Consider the following 27,824-nt stretch of genomic DNA (forward strand, 5'->3'; position numbering starts at 1 on the left):
GAATGACCTATATACTTCTCTGAGGGAGGGGAAGTCACCTTGTTGGTGGACCAGCAGGCAGGCAGGCTGGCACGCAGGGACAATGTTTTAATGTGTGGCGATATTAAAGGGTGGACCACTGACTGCATATTAGAAGCGTACTTTAGAGGGGCCGCTCGTACGCCGCTCGTGTTGTTCTTGGCCGTAAACTTTCTGGGGCCGTTTCTCTTGCTGTGGATTGCTTTCCTGTTAACGGCGCTTTGTATCGGTGTGAAAAGGCCGATGTATGGGGGGGAATATTTAGCAGATTAACATGCTGAAAAACACATCTTGACATGGCTTGGATTTGTGCATGCACACACATACACACACACGCTCACGCTCACATTAGCTAAAACCATGGGGCTCGGTGCCAGAAAGATCTAGTCAGACAAACACCTCACCAGAGACTCCTCTAAGCGTCCTAACAAATTGAATGTGTGTGTAGATGGACAAGAGGGAATTAGATCAGTGGTCCTGATTGTATCTGAGTGTGCTGTTGCTGTACCCCTTTCCAGCTAGTCCCCTGGAGGAAATGTGTGTGCATGAGAGAGCGTGCAAGGTAGAGAGACGGAGAGAGGAGGAGAGCGAGTGCTTGGCAGCTGGTTTGATGAAGGATGTAAGGAGAATGTTAACCAGACAATCACCTTGCATGTTATTGATTGAGATGGGAGAGAGGTAATTAGAACAGAAAAGAAGGGGAAGCTGAGGCCACTTTTAATGTTTTGATACAAGGTGTTCTCTCTTTGTACCCATCTACGTGTTGTGTTCTTTGTGTGTACTTGTGTGTGTGTGAGCGCACATGAAGGGAAATGTTTTATCAAAAATTATACAGTATACCCTCGTTTTGTGTAGACCTACATGTAACCCCAAATGCAGGAAGCTTTTAATCTACTCAAAATGTAAATGTATGTTGAATTTTTTATCACATGTGAGAGCCAACTGATTCAGTGTCATTCCATTAATAAGTAGCATGAATAAGTAGCATACCCTAATATAATGGGCCCATTCCAATTTTACTCACATCATTCAGCTCCATGCTTTTGTGAGCGCACGGAGCCTCATCCATAGGGCATTGCTAGCTCTGCAAACTGATGAAACAATGTCATGTTACAGACCAGACTGCACCGGGTGGCCTGTTCAAAATGTAAGCCTGCCTGTCACCCTCATTCTATCTTTTGCCTTACATCTCCATTTAGCAGAGCCTGGTTTGAAAAATACATTTAGTATTAATGTCCTTGAATATGCATTGGATGGAAATGCTTAAAAAGCTTAATATATGGCTTGGCATTGAGTCTACATAGAGCACACTGCCCAGAGCCCGAGGCATACTGGATTTTTGTAGCCAATACTGATGCTGACATTTGAGAGTTCTAAAAAATCTAAATTGAAAATATTCCTTGTTTTAACATAAATACAGAACATAAACATTTTGATGAGGATTCCATAAATGTGGTTATCTAAATCATTGCTGCCAAAAACACATTTTATACTGTAAAACTTCAGTTGAAAGCCTGGTCCCAAATAAACACCTAGTCCGTTTTATTAGCTGGGTCTGGCCTCAAGTGGAGAGATGTCAGAGTGGGGGGGCTGCCCTTGGTGAGGTGCCCCGAGCGGTTGGGGGGGGTTCGGTGCCTTGCTCAAGGGCACCTCGGCAGTGCCCAGGAGGTGAACTGGCACCTCTCCAGCCACCAGTCCACGCTCCATATTTTGGTCCGGACGGGGACTCGAACAGGCAACCCTCCGGTTCCCAACCCAAGTCCCTATGGACTGAGCCACTGCCGCCCCACCTGTCATTAACAACAAAACAGCCTCAAAAATAATCTTAAAAAAGAAGCATAAAACCAGCATTTGTTTGCCTTTTTTTTTTTTCCTAAAAATTGTTGTTGCAGCTCCAGACTATGTTATGTCATTTCTGCACTGCAATTTCATTTTATTTAATGGCCAAAGCCTGTGTCGATACCGACATGCAGTATCTCTGGGCTACACTGCTGACACTGTGCAGATGCTCTGTAAATCTGTACTGACAATAAACATAATTTATCAGTGACATTTTGAATGCCTTACTAACCTAAATTTGCTTATATTGCAAATTTTAATAAACGTCTATAAACTGACAAAACTACTACGACAACGAACTACACCCAAGCAGAATCTAACCCAACAGCCCAGTACCTTTTGACTGGTCATACAGTGATTAGACAGGACAAATGTATCAGCAGTAAACCCATACAAGATAGGAAATACATGTACTGATTAAGGTGAATCTGATTATTTACCCTGATAGTAATTTTAGGTCATACTGTCCACAACAGAGAAATCAAACAGCTCGCACACTGCAGAGCTCCAATGCTCAGTCGAAATTTATTCAGGTAGGTAACGTTTCGAGCGTCAGGCTCTTCATCAGACTTTTTTTAGACAAAGGGTGCCGCCATCTTAAATACACACATGATGTGGTCACATGATGCAATGATACGTTACAGGCCCAGAGAAAAAGGAGGAAAAACAATGACCTCCTGTTAGAGATGTCCGACATAATATATATAACAAATAGAAAAATCAACATGCAAAAAATAGACATGCAAAAAATGGAAGACAAGATGATAAGTACATGTGCCAGTATGTACACACAGACACACACAACCCCTGTCTGTGAATGCACAACAGAACATACACAAATCAGCAGACCCACACATACACAGCTTTAGTGTACGGACACCAGTGCTGTACACTAAGAGATACATCACATCACAAACACAAGCTACTTGGAGCATCAGTGTGAATATATACAAAACACCACATACAAAGATGCCGCTGGAAAAAATATTTAAAGATAACTCTCTTAAAAAGGCATATCAGAGTCAGGCATCAGTACCAGACATCAGGCTGTCAAGCCGTCATAAAAGACAGAAAAATCAACAGAAAAATCAACCGCCTTAACAGAGGGGCCCCCTCTATGTACTGTCCAGCCTTACTTTGTGTGCACTCAAGTCAATGTCAGTTCTTTAAACATGGTAGAAAACTGCTTTGAATGTGCCTCTTCTATCAATAGATGAATTATACACAGACGTCATCCATTACTTTTAATCTTAGACTCATATTACCACTACCCACATTTGTAGAAAGAGGTAAACTGTAACTAAATGTAACTGATTCTCCCATTTAGCACTGCATGACAGAGTAAGAAGAACATACGGTTCATGCTGAGCTTTAATGGTCATGTAATTGTAGAAATCAGTCAGTAGTGAAAGCAGTAAATGATGCCAAAGTAAACAATGCCTTGGATCAGAAAGAACTGTAGCAGACTGTCAGCTATGCTGTTGCCTGTTGGTTGTTGCTCAGAGTAAATAACGACACATTGACATGCTACGTCAGTACTCATTCTCACCTTTAAACTTTGACCGTGAACTGGTTCCACAGTTTATACTAATACAGTTAAATATTTGCTCTGTGGTGGTTTGTATTTTTTTCCCCCTCACTACTAAATACTTTTTCCAGTGCCTCGGACTTTTTATGCCAGAGAAGGGGACAAGTGTTTTCGATCTTACTTAAATTTGACATCCTGCTCTGTGTCTCTCTGCTTATTGAATTTAAATAATCTCTCCTATAATTCTGTCATTGTCATCTCTGTGAGCCTGGTGAGGCTATAAATCAGATGAGCGCAAAGCCTTCCTCTCTTGGTTGGCAGACATCTTTATGGCTAGCCACATTGTGCTGCTACTGTACAGTGGGTCATAAAAACCCAAGAATGTTTCGCAATGTGTATCAGGCAATAACGCTGTATGGAAGGGGACAGACTGCCCTGGCTTTGTTGTTGACTTTTGAGAATTCTTTGGTGATTTATGTCTCATCTGAAAACTCTTGTGTGTGTGTGTGTTTGTGTCCTTTCAGCTCGCCACTGAGACAACCGTCCTCAACGGCCAAAGTGTGCCTGGTTTGTGGAGACGAGGCATCAGGATGCCACTATGGTGTCGTGACATGTGGAAGCTGCAAAGTCTTCTTCAAGAGAGCCGTGGAAGGTATGGCGTTAACTCATGTTCAGACAAGATATCACTGGTTAGGTCCTCTGTAGGCTGACTGAGAGAGTTTAAAACACTGCAACTTAAAGGCAGACGACGCAAGATTGACGGTAACCGTAAACACAGAGTCACTTCCTTTGGGGTTTCACCCTACACTATATTTGTGGGTGTGCCTCTTGGATGCCTGTTGCTTACGTCTGGCTCCTGGTAGCTACCTTTTTATAAAGCCCCAACGTCACCTGAGTGCTGTGAGGGTGCACACCCATAAACATCCTGAACACAGAAAATAAGATGAAAATAAGAAAACACAGGCAGAGGGCAGAGTCTCAGCAGAAAAATACAGCACCACACACTTCTAGTGGGTCATAAGTGATGACTGAGAGGGATTACGTCTTTATGAGACTATACAGTATATTGTTTTAGGAAAATCCTGTATAGTATATCTTAAAGAAAACACGAGAAAATGAAAATATACAAAAACCACTTCGTCACCACTTTGACTAAACAGAAATGCTGAAGCAAAACAAGCAAATTAAGAAACACATTGCCAATTCCACAACACAAAGGCAGCACAAAGCAATGCACTCTAAATACAGACAACACAAGCAAATAGAGAAATGCTGCAAGTCAACCACAACAATGGAATTAGGTTACAACACAATAGAAGTCTCCGTGCTAAAAATGATGATGAGCATGCTCGTAATTAATAAAGACTGAAGCGAGGTGTGTAGCCAATTTCTCTTGTAATGCTGGAATTGTGCAATCGGAGTGTTAGAATTCAAATAAATTGATCGCTCTTTCGTGTGTTTTCTATTGTGGCAGTGTGTTGAGCTCTCTTGGCCACTGTACTTTTCCTCTACTGCCTGTTTCAAAAGAAGAGAAAACACCTCTCTTTTTTTATTGTGTACAGGAGAGTGACGTATGTTGTTTAAACGCTAATCCTAATGCTAATACTCGTATGACTGTAAGAGGAGAGCGCTATTGTGCGAGTGTTAAACTATTATTCAGCAATTTATCACCTGAACTCACAACTTCAGAGTTGTTGGTGGATACTCTTATTAACTAGTAGTGCAGTAGTTGGTTGGCAGTGCCTTATGCCAAGTATGTTTTAATTTGTGGTACAAGCTTACAGCTTTTCCAACTGGGAAATGTTAATGAGAAAATGTGTGCAAATACAATAACTAAAGTAATTTTCACATTTTTAAGTTAATGACTTTTTTCCCTGATAGAGCACAGTTTGAAAAGCTCACTGAGACGAAGCAGACTTGAAGCAGCTTGTTATTCCCATCTAGGCAGCATGCAGCAGTGCTGATCATTTTTGCAAGAGTTATTAACCAATAGAGGATGCTGGTTTTTCACAACACTGTTTTACAAAACAAACTACAGTTTAATCTCAGCAGACCTTGCACTGCATATTTATTTTTCTTCTAAAACATCATTAAAATGACTAAAAAACATTTGGTACATTACATTTATAGACTGTGACCAAGTTGAGTGGCACGTCAGGGGGAAAAAAAAAAGCAAAAACATTCAGTAGGTAATTCTCCTGCAGCAGCCCTTTATGTTATATTTAGCTCAGGAAAAATCAGCAGCAGCCATAATGTGCTTTTCATTTCGTGCCTGTTGCCTGAGGCGTTGGCCTCACTCATTAAGATGAGTGTTTGAATGCAAAACACACTCTTACAGAGCCAGTGCAGACAGGAGAGAAAAAAAAATCAAGCAAACAACCCTTCCTGTCAGCCATCAGGCCCTCTAGGTGTTTTCCTGACCGTTGGAGGAATTGCACTCATTCCCAATCAAATCATGCCTTAATTTGATGATATTTACACACAGTCATTACAGCGACCTGAAACCAGATTACGTGTCAGGGGTTATCGAATCAGACATGCCACTGTTCTTGCTTCAAGCAAGGCCAGCAGAGAGCCGGTGGCAGATGCGAGAGATCTGACTTTGTGGGAGAGTGTTAGCCAGGTGAGGCTTTGAGAAGTGGAGATCTCTATAGGTTATGTGATTAAACCCTATCTGTCGCTCATATGAAGTATAATTATACTAACATGAACTCATTGTTTAACGCCCCTCAAATCTAATGCAGCGCTCTTTACTTTACGAGGATCTCTCTGATTGGAGCTTCCTCTTGATTCTGCCAAACAACTGCTATTGTGCGAGCTATGACAGCATAATAAGGGCAACCTATTCGGCAGTGTGATGTCATCAAGGTTGCTCGCGACGTGTGCGCCCTTCTGATGTGCAAAGCGAGCTGTTACCTCACTTGACCCCTCCACAGCTGCTGCTGAGGTGGAAAGAGAGAGGTAAGGTAGAGAGGAGGCAAAGGATGAAAATAGTGAGAGAAGGATTTTGCAAAGTGAAGAGAGATAGAGGACAGTGAAACAGATACAGTGAGCGAGGTGGGGGGGGAGGAAGGACAAAGAAAAAGTCAGACGCAGACAGAGAGATAAAGAGAGGAGGAGCCGAGAGAGGGAGTAAGAAACAGGGAGAGGGATGGAAAACGATGTGTCAGCAGTGAGCGCTGGAGAGGTGTAAGTAAGGACGTGAGAAGACGTTTCACTCCTCCCCTCTCGCAGTATTTCCTCCTCCTTCTCCTCCTCTTTTCTAAGTTAAAAACTTAGACTTGGCATATGAGATATAAAAGAAGACTGCAGAGAGTGGGCATCTGTAGAACGGGAATAATCCAGCCCATGCTTAATTTCTTTTGGCACCGCCTGCCTCGGGGGACAAAACTTTTCAGTCGTCTGTAGCTCATTAGATGACTAAACTGGCTCACAGCCCTTTACTACAGAGCTAGTTAGCATTCTGGAGTCATCAACAAATCACATGAAATCCTCTGACTGTGGAGGGTCTGGTTTCCCCTTTGTACAAGTCAGTCAAGTCATAGTTAGGTAGCTTTATTTTACATTACCGAAGCTTGGCACTGTTATTCTTTGAAGTCTACATTTTAGATTTACATTCAGACCATCTGTTTGGAATATCTATTGGCCACATGGGCCTTTTACTGTCCAAATCTGTGCACTTACAGTCCTCCTCAAGAGGACAAATATTCATTTAATTTCTGTCATATCTACCAGAAGGCACAGCCAACTGTGCAGCATGACGTTTATAACCATGGTCCCAGGAAACATATAGAAATGCTAAATTATGAGCCAGGTACCGACTGAGAGCTTTTCAAAATGCCCTCAATTCATTCTTTAAGCATTCACATGCACGCACATTTATTTCATAAAAGACACATTCATCCACCTGCTCTCCTATTCACTGCAAGTCAAACAGTTTATCTTATACAGTATGGCAGCTCTTATACTCACACATTTTATTTACTGTCATATAAACAAACATAGAAGAAGAGGGGTAATAACTTTTATAAAGCTCACAGGTTTTTGCAGTTGTGCTGCTACTGTTGACTCAACTGTCACATGCAAGCATGCAGCCAATTTATAGGCTCCATTGAAATGAATGGACTCTTCGGTGTAAACATTTATCCTGCACTGCGGGAAAATGCCTTCTGACACAAAACAACAGTTCCTAAATATGTGTTATGGCCGCTAATGAAATGTGGAAATAGCTGAATGCATTCATATGTGCTTCTCTCCTCATCCACTCCACTAAAGACTAGTTTGTTGATACAAGACAGCTGCACTCAATAAACGGCTCCATGTGGAGCGCATTTGAAGAGTTGAACGCTAGCTTATTATTCACATGTCATCAGTGGCTTGGCATGTCTGCACTTTGCAATAATACTAGGCCCTGCTTTTAGCTCACTAGCTGTTTTTTGCTGTTCTCTTATTGAACGGAGAGGTTCACAGAGACATTAGTCAACCTTGTTATGGCCCCACTGTGTTCTGCGATGTGACTGGGTCGTGGTTTCCATGGCGCTGGTGTCAATCTAAAAACCTATTCTTTGGTACCGCCTCTGTGGGAGAGGTCATCTGAGGACAATTCTCGCGCTGTTTCTGCTCTGAGTGGCAGCTCTGCCGTCCAATCATATCTTTCTCAGCGTGGGGGCCGGGGGAATAAAGGCCTCCCTCCCGTGCCGGAGTGAATGCTTCAGGTTGTGTGTGAGAGGCTCATGTAACAACGGCTGGAGTGAAGCCATGTAGCAGCGCTGCCTCGATTTCCAGCTCCACAACACATGTCTCACATCAGAGCTTCTTTGATCAGAAACTGCACAAAGCATTCGCACAAACACAATCACAGGCGGAAACTAACCATGCACACATGTATGGACACTGCCTTCTTCCGAAGTGGTATAGGAATTCAGGTGCACAGCACTAGGTCGAAATTAAATCTGCAAAGCTTGCTCTAAGTATGTGTGTGCCCCACATTGCTAATAGGCATTTAGGTTGGGGAATGCAGCCTGAGGAGGGGTCTCTTTTACACAACCTGGATACATTTACTGTTACTGTATATGTGTGCATTTTACATCCTTAACACTCTAAAAATACACACCGAGCTTATAGTATGTTAGGGCTACAACTAATGATCTTCTTTTTTATAAACAACAAATCTGCCAGTTGCTTCTTAATTAATCAATTAAGTATTTAGCTTGTAAAATACTAGGGGAAAAAGTCTATCACACTTTCCCTGAAGCAAAGTTCACATCTTCAAATTGCTTGTTTTGTCTGACCAATAGTCCAAAACTCAATTTCTTTTAAAACAAAGACACGCAACAAATCCTTACATGTGACAAGCAGGAGTCAGCAAATATATATATATTTTTTTTATCTTTATAAATGACTTAACTTGCTACATTATTTTATTTCTTCTTCAAGTGATTAATAAATCATTTCACTGATTATTTTGGCACTACGATAAACACTATTCACAGCATTCTGCCAACATGATGCCTGTCGTAACAGGTACGCTGTATTTGTGGTGCACGTATGATGATATAACACGCTCATCCGTGCCCACACTACTTCCTCTGTGCCCTCAGTTCAACTGGCCTTGGCTGACCTGCAGGCCTGATGGTTCTTCAGTGGATATAATCTGACCTCCATCTCTTCCTGCTCCCTGGTGACACCTTTGTTCTTTGACATCAATGCAAAAAGGATCCAGTGCAGTCGGAGGGTTACACCTTTTGTGTTCAACCAAATAAGCAGTGCTAATCTGATGGGCTTTATCAGTGCCTTCACTGATGATTGCTTTATTAAAGAAACAGTATACAGACAGTTGTGGTTTACTCTCTGACGGCTTCTTAGCCTTTTCAAAGTCTCAGTGTGGCACATAATCTGCTGTAAATGCACATGTCAAATGCACTTCCTCTATACATAAAAATGACATATCAAGTTGCTGCTGAAAAAATAAAGTTATGATGATTTTTCTATGACAAGCATCTGAAAAACTTTAATGTTACATAGTCGATAATATACAAACAGAATTAAGTGGAATTGTTTTTCTTCAAAATGTAAGTTTAATCTTTCAGAGAGGCCTTCAAGTAATGTTTCAATACACAGAATATTTCATTTTCAAACCAGCTTTGATGAGGAAGGACGTACACAGTGGTGTGCATATTTCTGTTGTAACGCTTCAGCCTGAAAAGAAGTCAGCAGCTAGCGCGCTTTGATTTGTGTGATTTGGAACAAAGTCAAATGTGTTTTTAACCTCTAGTTTTAAGACCATAAAAATGGTAATACTATCTATATATAAAATAAAAGACTGGTTCCCAACCTGGGCTTCCAAACTTCCACTATGGGTCGCCAAGGCTTCACTGAGGGATCGCCAGGCCTTTTTGATTTTAAAAGGGTTAAAGAAAGCTTTTAACAATTTACAGGAGCCCTATATTTCAGCATTTCATTCATTTTTGTAAAGAAAACCGAGGCTCCAATGTCGACCTGAACACAAGCCTTCTCTCGCTGCTTAACAGACTCACCCTACGCTAGAAAAGCATGCAGTTAAAAAAAACCAAAGAGTTGATAGAACAATGGCAAAGCATCAGGAAAAAAATTGTTAAAATTGATAGATAGAAAGACAGACGGCCTCTGATGCAATAATAATTGGAAATAATCTGCTCAAAATGTATTAAAATCACTCATCTTGCACAAACTTCCTGCATTTATTGTGTTCACCATATGAGTTAAATGTACAGTTTATCAGTTGTTCTGTACTGTTATGCAATGAATATATTATGAAATATCCATAAAATATGACACTTTGTCATGGGTCATCAGTCGTACTACTCAATGATATAAAAGGGGTCCCCTAAGGATTGTGGATGAGAGTACCGTGAGACAGATTTTGGATTCTAACTGCTTTTATCATAAACGCTGCCATAGCTGACTGCTTTTTTTAGACACCTCCAAATACCATATTAAGGCCCAAAATAATGACTAAATGCAGTTTGTACAAAGGCAGCAGATGGTGAAAATCTTTGTGAGACGGAAATGCACAGGACAACAATTTAGAGATATAGCAGATTATTATAGGAGTAGAGAGATTAGTAAACAAAATAACAGCTTCTATTTACTTCCCCTTTTTTAACTTCTGCACCCTCTTTTTTATGATGATCCAGACAAGGAAACTTAATTGTGCAGAGCCCCATCCAACACAGCTGTTTGTGTGTTGTCCAAAGAGCTGGAGTAGCAGCGCTATTGCAAGCCAGTGATTTGCATACTGCTGGCCCAGTGGTAGCAGCAATTACATCTATGAGAGGCCTGTTTTTTCAGTTGTTTGGTATTTTTGTTTGGCTATGTAATTTAGGTTGCATAAATACCAATGAATGACGATCACAGAATTCACCGAATGCTTTGTGAGTGGATAATTAAATGGCATTAGTTTATGAGAGTGACATAGTTTCCTTTAGTTATATGCCATCTTGCGTCTGCAGGACTGGCTTACAACTAAGAGATCTGCAGCCACTACTAAATGCCATTCAGAGGAGCACAGTAGTATTATTGATGTGGGTCAGCAGCCACTGTATCTGAGAGGCTATTTACACAATCGGGGGCCTGACCACTTGTGTCTAGTGGCTATTCAGAAATGTCAGGTTAAAGGCTGTATTTTAAGCAAAGGCCCGAAGTCTGTGTGTGTTTTGTTTGTAAAGCGGATTCACTGTAGCTGGCAAGAGGACTGCAGGGCAGATTACTCTTGTTAAAGTGGGGTCCCCATAGGAAAGAGTATTTCCCTTTCAGAAGAATGTCCTCATAACTGATGTACGCTGGAGCTGACAGACAACAGAGACGACTCAGCGGGTTGTTGCCAGATTGTGAGATCATTAGCTAAAAGTAGACGTGAGTGGACTCCATTAAAAAACTCTTGGGGTTGCCATGTAATGGAGAATACTGACAGAGTGTGCATTGTACCAACAGACAGGAGTTATTAGGATGATGTCAAATTCAATAGAGTATCTAAGGGAATCTTCTTCATGGAGTATTGTATGAAAATATCTTGATAGGATATGGCATTATTGAATATTTTGATTGTACAAACAGAAGTTATAGATTTATGTGGAAGATGCACATGAGAATATCAGTCAAAATTACTTTATATATTTACCATTTTCATTGGAGATGAAAGTTTTATATTATGTTTTCAAGGTAAGCCTGAAAAAGTATTATTTATCAGTAGCCCACCACGTGCCAGGTTGATAAGCAAATGCACATATTCAGAGGTAAACATGCTGTGCGAGGCCATGTGAGTGCATGCACACAGTGCATAAATAAACAACTTCTCTCCCTTTTCAGATACACACACACACAGTCGCGCGCATACACACCATCGGACTACCACTTCGCCTGTCTCATAAAGTGTATTTCACTCCAACAATTATTAACAAGATTCACGGGAATGAGCAAAACAGTTGACAGGAAGACTCCAGAGTTTTCAGAATTGCCATTTGGTCTGGCCTATCCAAGCGAGAGTGTGTGCCGATACGCACGTGTGTGTGTCCGTGCACGAGGGGGGGTGGGGAAGGGGATGGCTGCGTTGTGTTTCCTGTGTCGCAGTTTACTGTTTTTTAGAGCAAGAAAAATGGGCTTATGTAACGGTCATGTGATTTAGCCAGAAATAGTGGTGGGGCTACAGCTGCTGCCTCTCCTCCTGCAGCTCGGTTCCTTGGCTTTTGGCAGCAGCCAGACAGACACACTGCGCACTACTCCTGCTAGCTCAGAAAACAACTTCTGCTCAGTCCTACACACAAATACAAATACTGTACTGTAGATGCAACAAAAGGCAGTGCGCAGAATGTACATGTTTGGGCAAACTGCATGTAATCAATGCACAAGCTCTCATGCTAAAACACAAGTCTGTGCCAGAAATCTTTGGTACTTCTGAAGAAATAAATGATTCAAGACAAACATATACACATAGATTGATGTATATTGACCTGCAAGCATGTGCATGCACACAACCATACACACCATCTGAGATTTACACACAAATTTAACATCAACCCTGACAGAGATAAGCCATGTACCGGGGTCATTGGGGTCACTACGCCACACTATACCACTCCATCTGGGTTGTGTCGTGATTTCCGTGTGTGTATTTGTTTGTGAAATCAGATACAGCATTTGCAGTTTTTTTGTTTTTTTTCAAATTGCCAAGTGGAGCAGCTTTGGCTGTGTGTGTGTGTGTGTGTGTGTGTGCATGTGCGTTCATGTTGTGTGTGTGTGTGTGTGTATGTATGGGAGTGAGAGAGTGAATGACTGTATGTGTGCACGAGCATGAGCCTGCCTGTGTGTGGGCGTATGGCGCTCTGAGGCTGGCGGACGTGTGGAAAAAGGGAAAAAGGAGGAATGGAGACGCAGGCGTAGAGAAGGAGAAGAGTGGAGGAGGAGAGGAGCTGTACAGTGAAGAACTAGTGAAGCGGAAGGAAGCGCTCTGAAACGGGAGATCATTGGGTTTAGCTAAGGGCTAGGCAGGAGGCAGGAGGGATTCTCGCCATGTTAGCATCACTGTCAGGAATAGTCTAGCTGCAGCCAGTGTCCTGGTTCCAGCGAATATTAATACCCCCATGCCATATACTGTAAAATACACCATTAGTCATGCTTTGTAGAATGTGAGAGCGGAATAATCACAATTTCAATCAGTTTCACAGTGATAATCATGAAATGTAGATCTCTGATATTGCCAGACATTTCACGGGTTTCTGTGTTGACCTACATTACAAACACCGACAGAGATTCTACAGTGAATCAAACGTTTACTTCTGTTCACCGAATCACATTTATACAACTATAATTCAGTACTGCATCTCTTTTGTCTTCCTCTTTATTGCTCTTTCTAATATCTCTACTGCACATCACTTTGAAAATATCACCTCTGTCCTGTGTCAAACTGCATGTACTGTTCAACATCCTACTGACGCTGTGTCTTGTCTTGTCTTTCTGTAGGTCAGCACAACTACCTGTGTGCCGGGAGGAATGACTGTATCATTGACAAGATCCGAAGGAAAAACTGTCCGGCATGTCGCGTACGGAAGTGTCTCCAGGCCGGGATGAACCTAGGAGGTGAGGAGTCACACCCTCATTACAGATTCGCCCTGTCACGTGTCCCCGATGTGACATTTGAGTCAGCTGCTCTCTGCTTATAAGAAATGATAGATATGGAAAAGTAGGTCTGGCTGTAGTCACAGGAGGCCCGAGGATGCTGAGTCATAGGATGTTTCTGTGTATGTGTGTGCATATAGTATATCTGAGCACAATCTGCATAATGCATCTGCAGAAGGCGTAGATCTACAGTACTCTATACGATGCCAGCTGACAAAGCCTGCAGACAAGTTACAGTATTGTATTAAGAGGAAAGACGACACTGTGGTTGAGAGGGATGTGGAATCAAATGTATTCATTTATTGCCACTGGCTTATTTCAATTCAGGGTCGCGGTGGCAGACACAAGGCTAAAAGCACACTTGATAGGTTTTCAGTCCATTAGAGTTATTGAAATTACAAATTGTATGCTCCCTAAGGAGGCTAAATTTAAAAATGAATGTGAAATTACATAAAAACTTGGATGTGCTGTTACATTACCTGAGAAAACAAACGGTGGCCAAAGGGACAAAAACACACACACACACACACACAAGCAGTTGTTGCTGTTACAGAGAGCAGCCAGAGGTATCTGCTCCGTGTTTTTTTTTACAATTACAGTTATTTGTGAGTCCTCTAAATTAATTCATTGTGAAATCTTTACAAATTGGCAGAGCTGGGGAAGCTACTTTGACAGCAGAGCTTTGCAAGCTACCAATTATTTTACAATGGAAGAAACTGAACTAAAGCAAAGCTACAGAAATCTAGTTTGGATAACTAAAGCTACTTAGAAAAACTAGTTCAAACTACTTGACAAAAATGATCAGATTAACACTGTGCAAAATTCTAACAAAATATAATACAGTCGAATCAGATTCGGCCCCGTATAAAGTTTTAAAGTTCAAACAGGGCTCAGCGGGATGTTAAAGCGGCATTTATATGGTAAACAAGCTAATTGCGCTAACGACAGATCACAAAAGAGCAACAGCATTTTTTTTGCTAGTGTTAGATATCAAACAAACACCAGAGACTGTTTTGTATTATGTTGATGTGAGCTGCAAGTTCAACACTTCCAAACAGAAGACAGAAGATAATGTTATCTTGGAGGCTTACAGTGCAAAGTTTCTCTTCCTTCGGGCTGCTGCATCACCTCTGCAGCTCCCTGTACCAAAGAGTAACATGGAAGTAAAGGGTGCTCACTCCACAGCAAAGTCTGGGGGCCAAAACGTCCCCAGAAGTACACTAGACAGCACACTGACCAGCAATAAAAAAAAAAAGAAGAAAAAAAACAACTGTTCAACTTGAAGCAATCTCAGTCGACTGAGGTCTCCGACTGACAATTTGAATCTCAAATTTTAAGGGGCAGCTCTACTAAAAATGCCACCACTAAATTGAACTTAATGGTAAAAAAAAGTGACGGTTTTTCACGTCATACATAATCCAAAACAATAAAACATCCAGCTTTTTGTGGTAAAGTGCAAGGAATGTTAGCTTTGGTTTAGTATAGATTACTCAGCCATTTAACTTCTAAAATAGAATGCAACAACTTCTCTGAACATTTGTTAATAGATAACAATAATCAATACTTGACTAATTGTGGTCAAAGGGTGTTCAATTACAGTAGAGAAGCAATTGTAACATAAAAATAAAAAATAAATAATTTCATTTTATGGCCAAATTGTTTGTCGTTTTAGTAGTAAAAAATTGCAAAAAAAAACCTACTTGAATCACTGTGCAAATATGAATGTAGTTGAACTACCAGCAGGCAAACTGTTGTTAAATTACTACTTTCATTACATGTAGTTCACCACTCCCCAGCACTAAAATTTGGACTATGTATTTATAGCAGTGGGGAGAGGAGTTAATGAATGCCCATGGAAAGGTGCTAGGACTTTAAATAGAAAAAGAAAAAGACCAACTTGGATATTTCAGACCAGCTGTTCTGCTGTGTGCAGCAGTTTCTCCTTGACTTGCTGTCAAAATGAACCATTTACAGAAATGACTATGAAGTTGTTTTTCTTAATGATCATCACCTTATGCCCATTATTTTTATCTTACCCAGTGGCACATGATACAAATTTGTAGCATCTTTGTGTCATTAAGTGTTTAGCGATTGTATCTATTTGGATTTGCCAAGAGATGGAAGTGTAAATGCAGAGAACACTGAATATTTAAATCCTTTGGGATATTTCAGCGCTTTAGACAGTGACTTATCTAAAGTACTGTGCAGTACTAGGCTAGTGATTTATGAAAAGTCTGTCATGTGGAAATGCACTAGATCTGTCCGCTGTCATGTCAAATCAAGTATAATTGTATAGCCCAGTATCACATTAAAGATCTGAAGAGCTTTACAGGCCCACAACAGCAACGGCTCCAAGCTTCACTCAAGCTCAAGAGAATCATTTAAACACTCGTTGTTATGCACAATTAAATGTGCAAGGAAAACCCAGGTGTTTACAGAAAATAAACACATTCAATTAATGATGCAACGTTGCAAATATGGGAGGACTACTATTATCAATGCAGTATGAAATGTGTTTCATCTGGAGGGATTTCTAAAACAGCAGTCAGATTGCTTGGTTATTGTCATAAGGGCAACGATGACTAAACATTTCAGAGGTGAGGGTACTCCTGTTCACATTTTGTTCAAGGCCCGTGCCTTTGAAAGTTACAGCTAACATATTTATCCTGGAACCAATCCAAACCTCTGATAGTACAACATAAAACAAATGAGCCCTGATTGTGAAAATCAATTCCAGAAAAGCACTTTATGATACATTTTCTGCACTGTGAATGTGCAAATGCTTATTTTTTATGGCCAATTTGACTTGCTTGTATATATTCCAGTCAACAAAAATAATGTGGAATGGATGTACTGTATTATTGAGTGAATACAGAGTTTTAAGAGTCCATTTTACTTCGCTTTGACATCATCGCTCCTTACAAGCATACACAGTGTCCATGCACAGAGAATATCAAGGAGTGACTCTGATAAAGTCACTCACACGGGAATAAGAGTCTACAGGTGGATGCTGAGATGAAGGGCAGTCTTATGAAATGCTATATGAGCGGCAGCAGCAGTGTTGAAGTGGTGTTTGGAGCAGTATACAGGCAGCAGCAGCGGAGCGGAGCAAAAGAATAGGCTCAATAAAGTCAACTTAAAATAACACTTCATTCAATAAATGATTATTCGTATATCAATTTCTCGCCTTGTGTTGCGTTGAATTTGGGAAGACAACTTTGTTCTTCTTGCATGCCTCCACAGTGAATGAAGAATCCAAAAACAAAACAGTTACTTATAAACTGAAATTATAGTATTACTTTATCAAAACATCTATTTACAAAGTCTCACATAACTCCCGCAGTATAATCCACGTCTTATTTAATCAGTCATGTGCTCAGTATATCCCAAACACATGAATTTTTACGAAAACCGTAGTATTTCACTTCCTCATAACAGTCTCATGCATGGATGCGTAGTGCACCTGCACTGTTTATGTATACGTGTTTTCAGTATTACAGTTTTAGCAAAAATGCATGTGTTTGTGATCATTTGGGGGGGCGAAGTATTCCCTTTAATAGACCACCCTAGGTCACTCAATCACTCATGTATAACACTGGCACACTATAAAACATACACCAAGCTAAGCACTAGAACTGGGTATTAGTCCTCGATACCTTGCAGGTATCATCCAGAAGAACCCAGTATTAAGTAGTACTGATAGTAGTACAATCCTTTTTGTACCCAGATCTAGGAAAACTCTTGGGTTTTGCTAACAGCCAATCACTGCATGCATTCTTGGATTTAATGTGACATGTGATTGGCCCACTACTGCAGCAGCTAAGACCCGTATGGTCTGTGGTGTGGTGTTGAGTGCAGTGTATTTCACGGAGCTGGCAGTTCAGCATGCCAAGATGCCGCCAAAGGAGGGGTGGTGGCATTTTACACAACTGAATGCTTCTGTTCACATGATGGGTATTGAATGACGTCAAAAAATAGATATCAAAAGAAGCACTGTGTTGGTATCTGTATCACTTTAAGAGTACTGGGATTGGTCTCGTCATTTTTTAATGATGCCCAGCCCTACTTAGCACAGAGGAGACTGAGGAGTGATGCCAAAAAAAAGAAAAAGAAAACCACATTAAATACAGAGCCTGACATTAGCTGTACAGCTGTAAGTGATATTTGGGGTCCAGACAACATAAAATTACTCTATGACGATGCACCTCTGACAACTGGGGGGTGATAAATTTAAACCCAACAATCCACAATGTCTTCAATCATATGTAGACACGTCAACTTAGCAGCAAATAATTATTAACTTGAGCATATTACAAGCACAAAAACATGACTTGGAGTAAACACATCTCTTTCTAGTGAAATGTTATGTAGTGTTGAAAGGCAGCAGATGACCATGAGTCATGAATAAAACCTTAAGGTTGCCAATGAGTGTAGCTGCATGAGTAGCAGCCGCAGTGTAACCCACTGAATGGAAGCTCAGCTGTTTAGTGCTGATTTTGATAGTACGACAAGCAAAGAAAACTGCCAGATTCCCAAAGGTAAAGAATAAAAATATGCATCTAATGCTAGCTGAATATTAAGTATGTGGAGAGAAGTGAGTGAGATCACCAACCCCAAATTTGCCTTGAAGCCAACATTAAAGGGAAATAATTTCATGAATTAGCTGTGTAAAGGAATAGGCATATTCCCTGAGGTGGAAAAAGTAGGGCTGCTAGAATATTGTATCCAAGTGAATGTAAAAGTAGATGTAAAAAGTCAGTCAGTTAAAATGTATTCTGAGTAGACGATACTGCCTTACGCATTTAAAAGGGAAGGGGAGAGACATATTTAGGCAACAAAATAAATTGTAAACACTAGTGTAACTTTATCAGTATTTGATTTCTATAGACAGCACTCTGCAGCCTGTACATACTGATTATCATTTGTTTAGCCTCAAATGAGACAAAACTCAGACAAAAATGACCAACAATAAAATAAAGAGTATATGAACACCAGTGGCAAGTACCAAAAACAATATTAAGCTACACAAATTAAAGGTTAAGTTTGTAGGATTTAGGGGCATCTATTGGCACTATCTGTTTTCATTGATTTCTAATCACCTGTATATAAGAATTGTGTTTTTATTACCTCAGAATGAGCTATTTATATCTACATACGGAGCGGGTCCTCGTCCACAGAGTCTTCCATGTTGTTTCTACAGTAGCCCAGAATGGACAAACCAAACACTGGCTCCAGATGGGGCCAACTGTGGTTTTTCGTCAGCCATTGTACTTCTCCTACACACTTAGTACCAAGCCCCCCAGGAACAGCACTGGTGTTTGAAGCCAATTTTACATAGTGGCCAAAATTGGAATTACACCGTCCAGGGGTATAATTTATTTAAATTTAAACATTGCATATGCACAAATCGAGGACTGAAAGAGCCGTACGCCACTTCCCACGCAAAAGTTGTGATCTATAATAACAGACATGATGGGAGAAACTTTGACACATGCTTAAGAGCTGGGAAATTGGCGATGCAGATGGTGAGGTGGAAGCCTGATTGTAGAAATTATTTAATATTTTTTTACGTGTGCCATTCTTGGCTTTTGCCCGTACACACATTTTTAGTATGGATCCTACACATTGTTATATAAATGAGACCCCTGGTCATTCACGTAATGCCATGGGGCCCAAAAGACTCTTTCCCACAGACACACACTTACATTGTGAAAGAGACATCTGTAAATCAGTGGATACATTTTTTGATCTTTGCAATCCCTGCAAAATGACTCGTTTCACAATCTGGATTTGATTAATTCGGTTCCAAAACATTCTGAAAGTCTATTAGAGCCACGCAGTTAAATTATTTTATCCTCATTTGAGTTAGTGGACCGCTAAACCGGAACGAAGTGGACCGCCATATGTCTCTAGTGTGCTTACTCTATGGGCCCCATAATGCGGTAATTTCCCCGGAAATAGAGCATTTTTGGCTTCATGCAATACAATACTGTATCCAGGTCTCTTAATACATCTATGCTTGCCACAGAGGAGAAGGGTCAGTGTTGTAACCTCACCACCAGATGTCACTAAACCCTACACACTGTACCTTTAAATAACCTGACACCTTTTACAGCATCAGCAGCAGGATAAAGCAACATTAACTTCTCAGTGACTGCTGGCAATGACATTCTAGATACAGCAAAGGAGAGACTGCACAGTTTTTGCACCAAGTAGCGCACACTCTGTTGTTGACATTATCATCTGGATGGTGAGTGAAGAGTTTGTTGTTGTACTCACCTGTCTGGACGTCACTCTGTGAGCCGTGTGCACCGCGAAGTCATCCTCAACCTGCTTTCGTTCATGATGAAAGCTGGCCTACTGCTAGCCTCTCTGCCCCACTGCGCTCTCAAAGTTTTCGGACATATTGAGCTGAATGCTGTCACATCAGGGATTATTGTCAAAACAGTCGGCAGACTCCACACATCTCACCGGAGATTAAAGTTTCTGAATGTAAGTCCCGCAGACGGATCCCGTGAGCACGTTAGCATGTTAGCAAGTCAGGCTAGTTTGTACCTGCGTCACGCAACATCGCAGGTGTGTTTGATTTGCGCCACTTAGCGTGCTTGCTGGGCGGAGCTTCAATTCAGTAATTAATTAAGGTAGATACAACGTTTATAAAATATGCTGAGGTATAATAATCGTAGCCATAAATACAGGTAGCCACAGCCCGGGTGCGACTGACGCTCCGCATCCTCCCCAGCTGCTGACAGTCAGCCGGTGACCGTTAACATTTGTAACTGGTATCTCCTCCAGAGTGTCAGCTGAGTGCAGTGTCACCTCTCTGAAGCTCTGCCCCCCTGCGGCCACAGACAAACCTGCAGCTCATTGATCTCCTTTCTTTTGTCCCATTCTCACTCAGTTTGTCAGGACCAAAAATAAAATTAAAACTAAAATGAAATTGCTACAGTAACAAAAGTAATTGTAATTTGTTACTTCCATACCTGGCCAAGATATACCAGTAGCCTATCATCTACCAGTGGTGGGAGAAGTAGGTTATTCAGATCCTTTAGTCTACCTGAGTAAAATTACCAATATTACACTGAAAAAGTTCAAGTCCTGCTTTCAGACTACTTAAGTAAGTAACGGATAATGCCAGACAAGGTGTCCTCTTTTAAGGAATTAATGGGCAACAGGAAGGCCGGAACTGTTTGATTCTTTTAATCTATTAATTCCTGATGATGGACACCTTGTTTAGCATCATCCTCATGGATGGATTATGGTACTATGGGCCCCTGGACACAGGTATGCAAAAGGCCCCATCACCTCTCCTACATAGGAACGAGACACAAACTTTGAAGTGGTTTTGCGTCTTTTTTTTTGGTGTTGTTTTGCATCTCTTTGTAGTCATTATGGATCTTTTTGGCTGTTTTGTGTCTTTTTGTTGTTGTTCTGTGGCTCTTTGAGGTAATTTTGTGACTTTTTGGCTGTTTTGTGTATTTGTAGCCATTATGGATCTCTTTGGGGTTGTTTTCCCCCACATTGTAGTTATTTTGTGTCTCTGTCTAGTTCTTTCGCATCTCTTTATGGTCTTCTTGTGTCTCTTTGTGGTCTTTTTGTGTCTCCTGGTCAGTACGTGTAAATTTGAGTAACATTTTGCAGGTTAAGGCCGGGCGGGGCCCCCGACACTTCTGTCCCCTGGACCTGTGCCCGAAAGGCCGTTCAGTAATCCCCCCATGAATATCACATGTTTAAATGAAGAACTGCAGTTGTGTGCAGGAACATGCAAAATATTGTCCAAAGGGTGTGCAAAAGTTCCTAGCAGCAATAAGCCATCGAGAAATGTGCAATGTGTCAAGATGATCGTAATCCAAAAAGAAGTGTGTTATTGTAACGCATTGTGACAGACAGACGAGTTAGGAAGCTTTGTTTATTAGCATGTATGTATATATCTGTTATGTGCTTGTTCATCATCCCGTAAAGATCTGAAACATCTATCTGTGTATGACAACAATACACAGGAAATTAAACATGATCATTGTACTTGTATGTGCTCTTGGTTTTACGGGCCTTTATTTGAAATGGACACTCTCCAATTTCTGATTCGCATAATAACATGTAGAGTTACAACTGAAACTTAACTTCCTGTGGATACACAGATGATAAATTTCCTTTAAAATTGCACTGTATACATTTTTAAAAAATGACATTGGTTTAAAATTAAGCATTCAAGTGTCAAGCATTGTTAACATTTACAGCAGATGTGAATTTTTGCACCCAAATACCAGGTATTATACCTATATTTGGGTTTTTTGAATGACACCTGCACTGCATCTGTCACATTGTAATTATAACCTCATGATCATGAATGTAAGAAATGCCACCACCAACAATGTGTTAATGAGGGCTGTTGTGTTCCCCACAGCACGAAAGTCCAAGAAGTTAGGGAAGCTGAAGGGTGTCAGCGAGGACCTGCAGGGCTCTAAGGACAGCCAAACTGCCACAGGTGGCGTTGGCGGTTACCTGTCCTCGGAGAAGGAGCTTAACGCCAGCGCTGCCAATGCCCTGGTGCCCCACGGGCCTGGGGTGGTCACACCTTTTCTGCCGCCCTCCATCTGCAGCGTGTTGGAGCTGATCGAGCCTGAAGAGGTGTACTGTGGCTATGACAACTCGCAGCCTGACACCACTGACCACCTGCTGTCCAGTCTCAACCGCCTGGCCGGAAAGCAGATGGTACGCATGGTGAAGTGGGCCAAAGTACTTCCAGGTTAGTGACCAGTCGAGCTGTGGGCTGAGGCCTAAATGCTGTTTAAGAGAGTTTTTTAAGCCAGAAACTGAAAAAAGTTGAAAACAAGCCCTCGGAGATATGTGCAAAGAAAATAAGTTGTGTAAAGTTTTACTTTGTGGAGATGTAATGTTACTCAAATTATTTGTATTGATATAGCTTGTAAATTCAATTAACTGTATATTTTCAGTACATGCAATGTCTTTTGTCATGCAAATTGACAATTTTTAAATATAGAATGTTATATAATGATGAATTTATTTTAAGAAAAGTTGAAATTTAGTCAATTTTTATTCATGGATGAGTCAAAGAAAATGCTAAGTTTTAAAACTACATGTCTAATAAATCGGGGGGAGTGTATACTGTAATTATGGGCCAGGGTTTTAATAAAGATAACATGCCTTCATCTTCACTTCTAATCTCTACATTTTGAGAATGCAACACTGCTAGTTTTGTCAGGGCACCCAGTTTTAATTTTAATTTCAAATATTAGGTCAGGAAATGATCCTGTAAAGCTTCAACAAGATTAGGAAGGGAATCCTATTTTACCATTAAAATGAATCAAGATTAAGATTTCCAAACAGAACTCATTTACATCGCCATCATCAGATGTTATGTTAAACAGGAGAGCTAATGTCTATCTCGTTCATTTTTACCCATAAACCACAGCGCTGGAAGAAAACAAAATGTTTGAAAAGGGATAAACAAGTTCCCCCTTAAAATGCCAGTCAGTGGGAGACATATTGAAAGATGCCTCACAGGTAGCTCTTTGAGGCTGTTTAATTTGCTGTATTGCAAATATTTGATACCTCCACGGTGTCTGCTTGCCATATCCGGGCGTATAAATAGAAGGGGAGCCAGACAGAAGGGTCAAAATGAGTACCTTCGACTTTCAGATTTGCCACTGCCTGCATTCAGCTAACATTTGGATGTGGCAGGTCTAACACACAGGGCAACATGGAGCAATATTGTTGGCACCAGCGACACAGGGAAGTCGGACCTGTTTGTCAATAAGGACTGCATTATTAACACATATTTTTCTGGTTTCTCACTACCTGTAAAATTCCCTGAAAAATGATATCAAACTTTAGTTGGGGCGCCCACTAGCTCAGGTGGAGCAGGCACCCCATGTACAAAGGCTGTGTCCCTGCTGCAATGGCTGCAGGCTTGATTCCAACTCTGGCCCTCTGCTGCATGTCATCCCCGCTATCTTTACCCCCATTTCACGCTTGAGTTTCCTATCTAATAAAGGCACAAATGCCAAAAATATAATCTTAAAAAAAACTCTACTTAGTTGATATTTTAATCATCAGCCCGCCCTGTACTGAGCCAGGCGTTTGATACACCTTTTCTACAAATATATTTTTTCCAATTATTGTATTTTGCAGATTGACACGCATGTTGACTAAAGTAGTCCCTAAGCCTTGATAAGTCACTTGCGTGTCCTCAGTTGGCCTATGTTTTGCATGAGGAGGAGTTTGTTGCCAGAGTTTGATTGAGAGTTTGGCAACTTTCCTATTCAACTCTATTTTTGGAGCTCCATAGACAACATGCCAATAACCGGAGGCCTTGTGGGATTAGCATAAAACAAGAATGGGTGAATACCTCTCGGTCGTTACCGTGTCTAAACAAATATTGCCCAAAAGAAAAAAAGTGTACTGTAACAAAGATGCACGTTACGAAAATGCACATAAACAGACACATGCAGCTAAACAAACATATGTAAGTCCAAATGCTTTAAATCAAACGCTGAGTATTGTTAGCTACATTTAAACACTTTGCTTTCTTCTCATCAGCCTCATCTGCCATGTGTTTGCTTCTGTGTGTGTTAGGTTTCCGGGGCCTGCCCATCGAGGACCAAATCACCCTGATCCAGTACTCATGGATGTGTCTGTCCTCCTTTAGCCTCAGCTGGCGCTCCTACAAACACACCAATGGACAGATGCTCTACTTTGCCCCTGACCTCATCTTTAATGAGTAGGTCTACACTTCTATATCTGCAGTGTAACACACGCATCGTGCTGATTTTATTAAAGTGTACTAGTCCTGACATTTAGCAGGGGCCCAGATATTAAATTTTTTTGTCACACACAATCTGTACAATCTTATTTTCAAAAACATAACAGAGAGAGGAGGTCACCCCTGTGCCATTTCATCTGTTTTTATAGTGCCAAGCACCAAAATTTAGCATTTCCATGAATAGAATACATATAATATAAAATGCATTTGATGTTGTCTGATGTCCTGCGGGATCCCCAAAACACAAACATGTCTACTACAGATATTAGAAAGAATAATTTGTTTTTCAGAGTATATAATTAGGAGATACAGTAATTGGTTGAACAGTCAGGCTTTGTCTATTAATGTTTGGTAGCTGCTGTTATTTTAAGCTGCTCTTCAAATGCAAATTTATGCATAAACATCGATTTTGCAAGAATTTGGAGAGAAAGAAGAAGTGTGTTTTCCTGCTGTGCTATTCTGAGCATGCCATTAACATTCATTGAAAACTATTCAAAGGGCCAAATTTAGTTTTCGCGGTAATGACGTTGTTTTGAGGAAGTCCTGGTGTGCTTTAAACAAGGTCATAATCTTGTACCTGATCTGTGGCACTTCACATGGAAACACTTCTGTACCTTTTTGTGGTTGCTTAATTACGTCAGGCACAGACGATCAAAGCCGAGGAAGGGCAGTCAATGGTCCACTTGATCTGTGTTAATATGTCTGAACAGGAGAGCAAGTGGAGAGGAAGTGTACGTGGGCCTTTTTTGCGTTGGAGCTGTGCTGCATGGCCACTGATGAATTGAATGTTACAGAATTAATCAAAACTGAGAATAGCAGCCTCTGTAGGCAGCCGGCTGTAGAGGAGCGGGTTCAGTCAGGGGCAGGTTTAAAAGCTCCAACTAATAGCTTGTGTAAGTCAATGTCAGTGGGTCAGTTTGTCCCAAATAAACAAATAAATAAACAGCAGCACAAATGCCATTGTGCAACACAGCTCCAGCCTCTGTGAGCCTGTGTTCTATCACTGGGAGCTTAGTACAGTTGGTAAAGCATTAGATTGCCACACCAGAGATCCTCTGAACCTCTAATCAATTTAGTGCCAAGTGGATCACAGTTTATTAAGAATTATGTGTTTCCTTCTGTGAGATGACAACAGCTTTTGGAGAAAATCTAATTTTGTGATAGGGACTTAATGGTTCGTGTCATTTTGGCAAGTTCAGTTTGGAGTAAGTTCTAACTGAGAAGTGCACATGCATTTATATGATAAATGAAAACATATGCTTTGCAGAGAAATTAAGGTATATATTGAACAGTACAGCATGCTGCAGTTGCTGCATGTGATGCATTTACAGCACTGACTGATGGGCCTGGTACTGAGCCTGACGGAGGAGATGAGATGTAGACCGGCGGGAGATGATGGCGGCCTGGATGTTGGTCACATGCTCGCTGCTTTGTGTCACTGCCAACCCCACTGTGTGTTTTCAGACCTGTTATGAGGTCAAGGTGTGTTGCTCGCTTGTTGCCAAAGTACAGTAGTCTCTGTTGTTTAGTTCATTGATAACTCTGTCAAAAAATGAGGACAAAATCGGTCCATAATTTTGCTGAGTCCACTCAGTCTTCAGGGGGCTGGACAGTGTACACTTGTTTCCATAGCTACTTAGTGCTTATTGACTCAGAGCATTAAGGCATTTATTGAATAGACTGTCTGCTCGCTCAGCTATTAGAGTGGATTCTGTCACTGATTGAGCGTAAATACTGCGAAGACAGATGTGCATTTTACACTGAAGACAAAGTAAGCCTGCGTAATCTGTGTCATTTAGTCTTTGATGTGCAAACAGATAAACAAAGCTATTTCCCTAAAAGTTATGGGCGCTCCCTCGCTCATTTAATTAATGTTCATGTTAGACGGGCAACATTTATCTACTATGTGTGAAGGTAGAATTAAAATGCATCATATTTAAGCAATGCATCATCTCCCTGTTTTTGTCATTCATTCATTTAACCTTTATTGAAATCTCTAGGAATCACTGAGGACATGCCCTCATTTACACTGATTTCAACTGATTTAGATTTTAACAAAATACGCACAAATTAATTAACTGATGCCTCTACAATCAATGTACTTTTATATATTTTTTATACTTAATATTGCTTATGTTTTTTACCTTTTTTTTTTAGTATGCACCATTTGAGAATGACCCATTTGCAATTTCATTATGCTTGCATAATGATAAAGTTCTTGAATCTTGAATCTAGCCAATCACTTGAAGGAGTTAATAATGACTACAGGTCCAGTTTAATAAAGACACGATGTAGGACTTTATAAATAAATAGAAGGCAAAGCCTATCACATCTTACCATTAGAGATGACCACCAAACCTTTTCGTATTAGATGCTATGATAAGTAGAGTAATGGTGACCAGTAGATAATCTGAGGGCAGAGTGATGAACTGAATCTAGGAAAAGGAAGCAAAGACATGTCTATAGATTACTGTAATCCAAGACAGACAAGAGGATGGCTTCAATAATCTGCTTCCTACTGAGCATGGGAAAGCTAGTTTCTGTACACATATTCAGTGTTTGTCGTAGCTTGTTGACAAGTGTGTCAGTGTGAAATTTAAACGTAACTTGATGTTTGTGCCTCTGCCAGTTAGGGATATTCCTCTACGACCAGTTTCCCTAAATGGAGGTTTAAACATAGATTAATCGACTAATCTAAAAGTTAAAAAGAACACTCAGACAATAGTCCAAATTTAGCATAATTTAATTTATCATGGTAAACACTGCCTATAAAAATATGTTACGTTATATTCATATTACAAGACCCATTTGAAATTGTTAATCACAGTTTTCATTAACCAAACTGTATTTCAGATGCCACTGAAATGCGTAGCACTTCGCACCATGCATTAAAAACATTGCACATTATCTTACAACACATGACAACAACTCACTAAATAAAACGTAATGAATAACATTTATTGAAAACAGTTTTCTATAGGAAAATTAATCTTTAGGAAACATGCCTTATTATTACGATGGTATTTTCATGAACAAAATTGCATAAAATAGTAATTTTTATAATAAATTTAACCAACTTTTCTGGTGCCAACTAGCGAGTGTATCACTAGTACCATACAGTACACTGTTGGTTTTCTGTCTATGCAGAGAGCATTTTTTTAATATAGCAAAACAAATCCTTTTATTCTAATCTGTGTCTTACTGTCACAGACGGCAATCTACAACTGCTGACGACACAGACAGCAACCATCAGTGAAAAGTGCACTTTTAATGTCACTTTTTAGACTAGATAGCTAATTAGCTCGTCAGCTTTAGCACAGTGAACAGCTACATTTCACCGTCAAATGTCAATGTCAGTCAGTTCAGCTGCTATATAGATGCTATATAGTCTTATTTGTCAATACCACTTCTAACACAACACCGTTGTTGGCTTGTAAACTGCAGTTACCGCTGCATGATGATTTACATTGTGTCACTGTCTCCCTGTAGGCTCAGCTGTCAATC

At 40.6% G+C, this 27,824-nt stretch overlaps 1 protein-coding gene across 1 annotated transcript in view; it reads left to right on the forward strand.

Moving 5' to 3' along the window:
* The window catches only part of nr3c2 (nuclear receptor subfamily 3, group C, member 2), an 89,484-nt gene that overhangs the window by 49,385 nt on the left and 12,275 nt on the right, over window positions 1-27,824 (forward strand). Inside the window, exons 3-6 of the mRNA XM_033624305.2 lie at window positions 3,910-4,037; window positions 13,382-13,498; window positions 21,942-22,283; window positions 24,134-24,278. Coding sequence (XP_033480196.1) covers window positions 3,910-4,037; window positions 13,382-13,498; window positions 21,942-22,283; window positions 24,134-24,278 — 732 coding nt within the window. The remainder of the gene's footprint in view (window positions 1-3,909; window positions 4,038-13,381; window positions 13,499-21,941; window positions 22,284-24,133; window positions 24,279-27,824) is intronic.

Source organism: Epinephelus lanceolatus, chromosome 3 (genome assembly GCF_041903045.1).
Source record: "Epinephelus lanceolatus isolate andai-2023 chromosome 3, ASM4190304v1, whole genome shotgun sequence".
NCBI lineage: Eukaryota > Metazoa > Chordata > Actinopteri > Perciformes > Serranidae > Epinephelus > Epinephelus lanceolatus.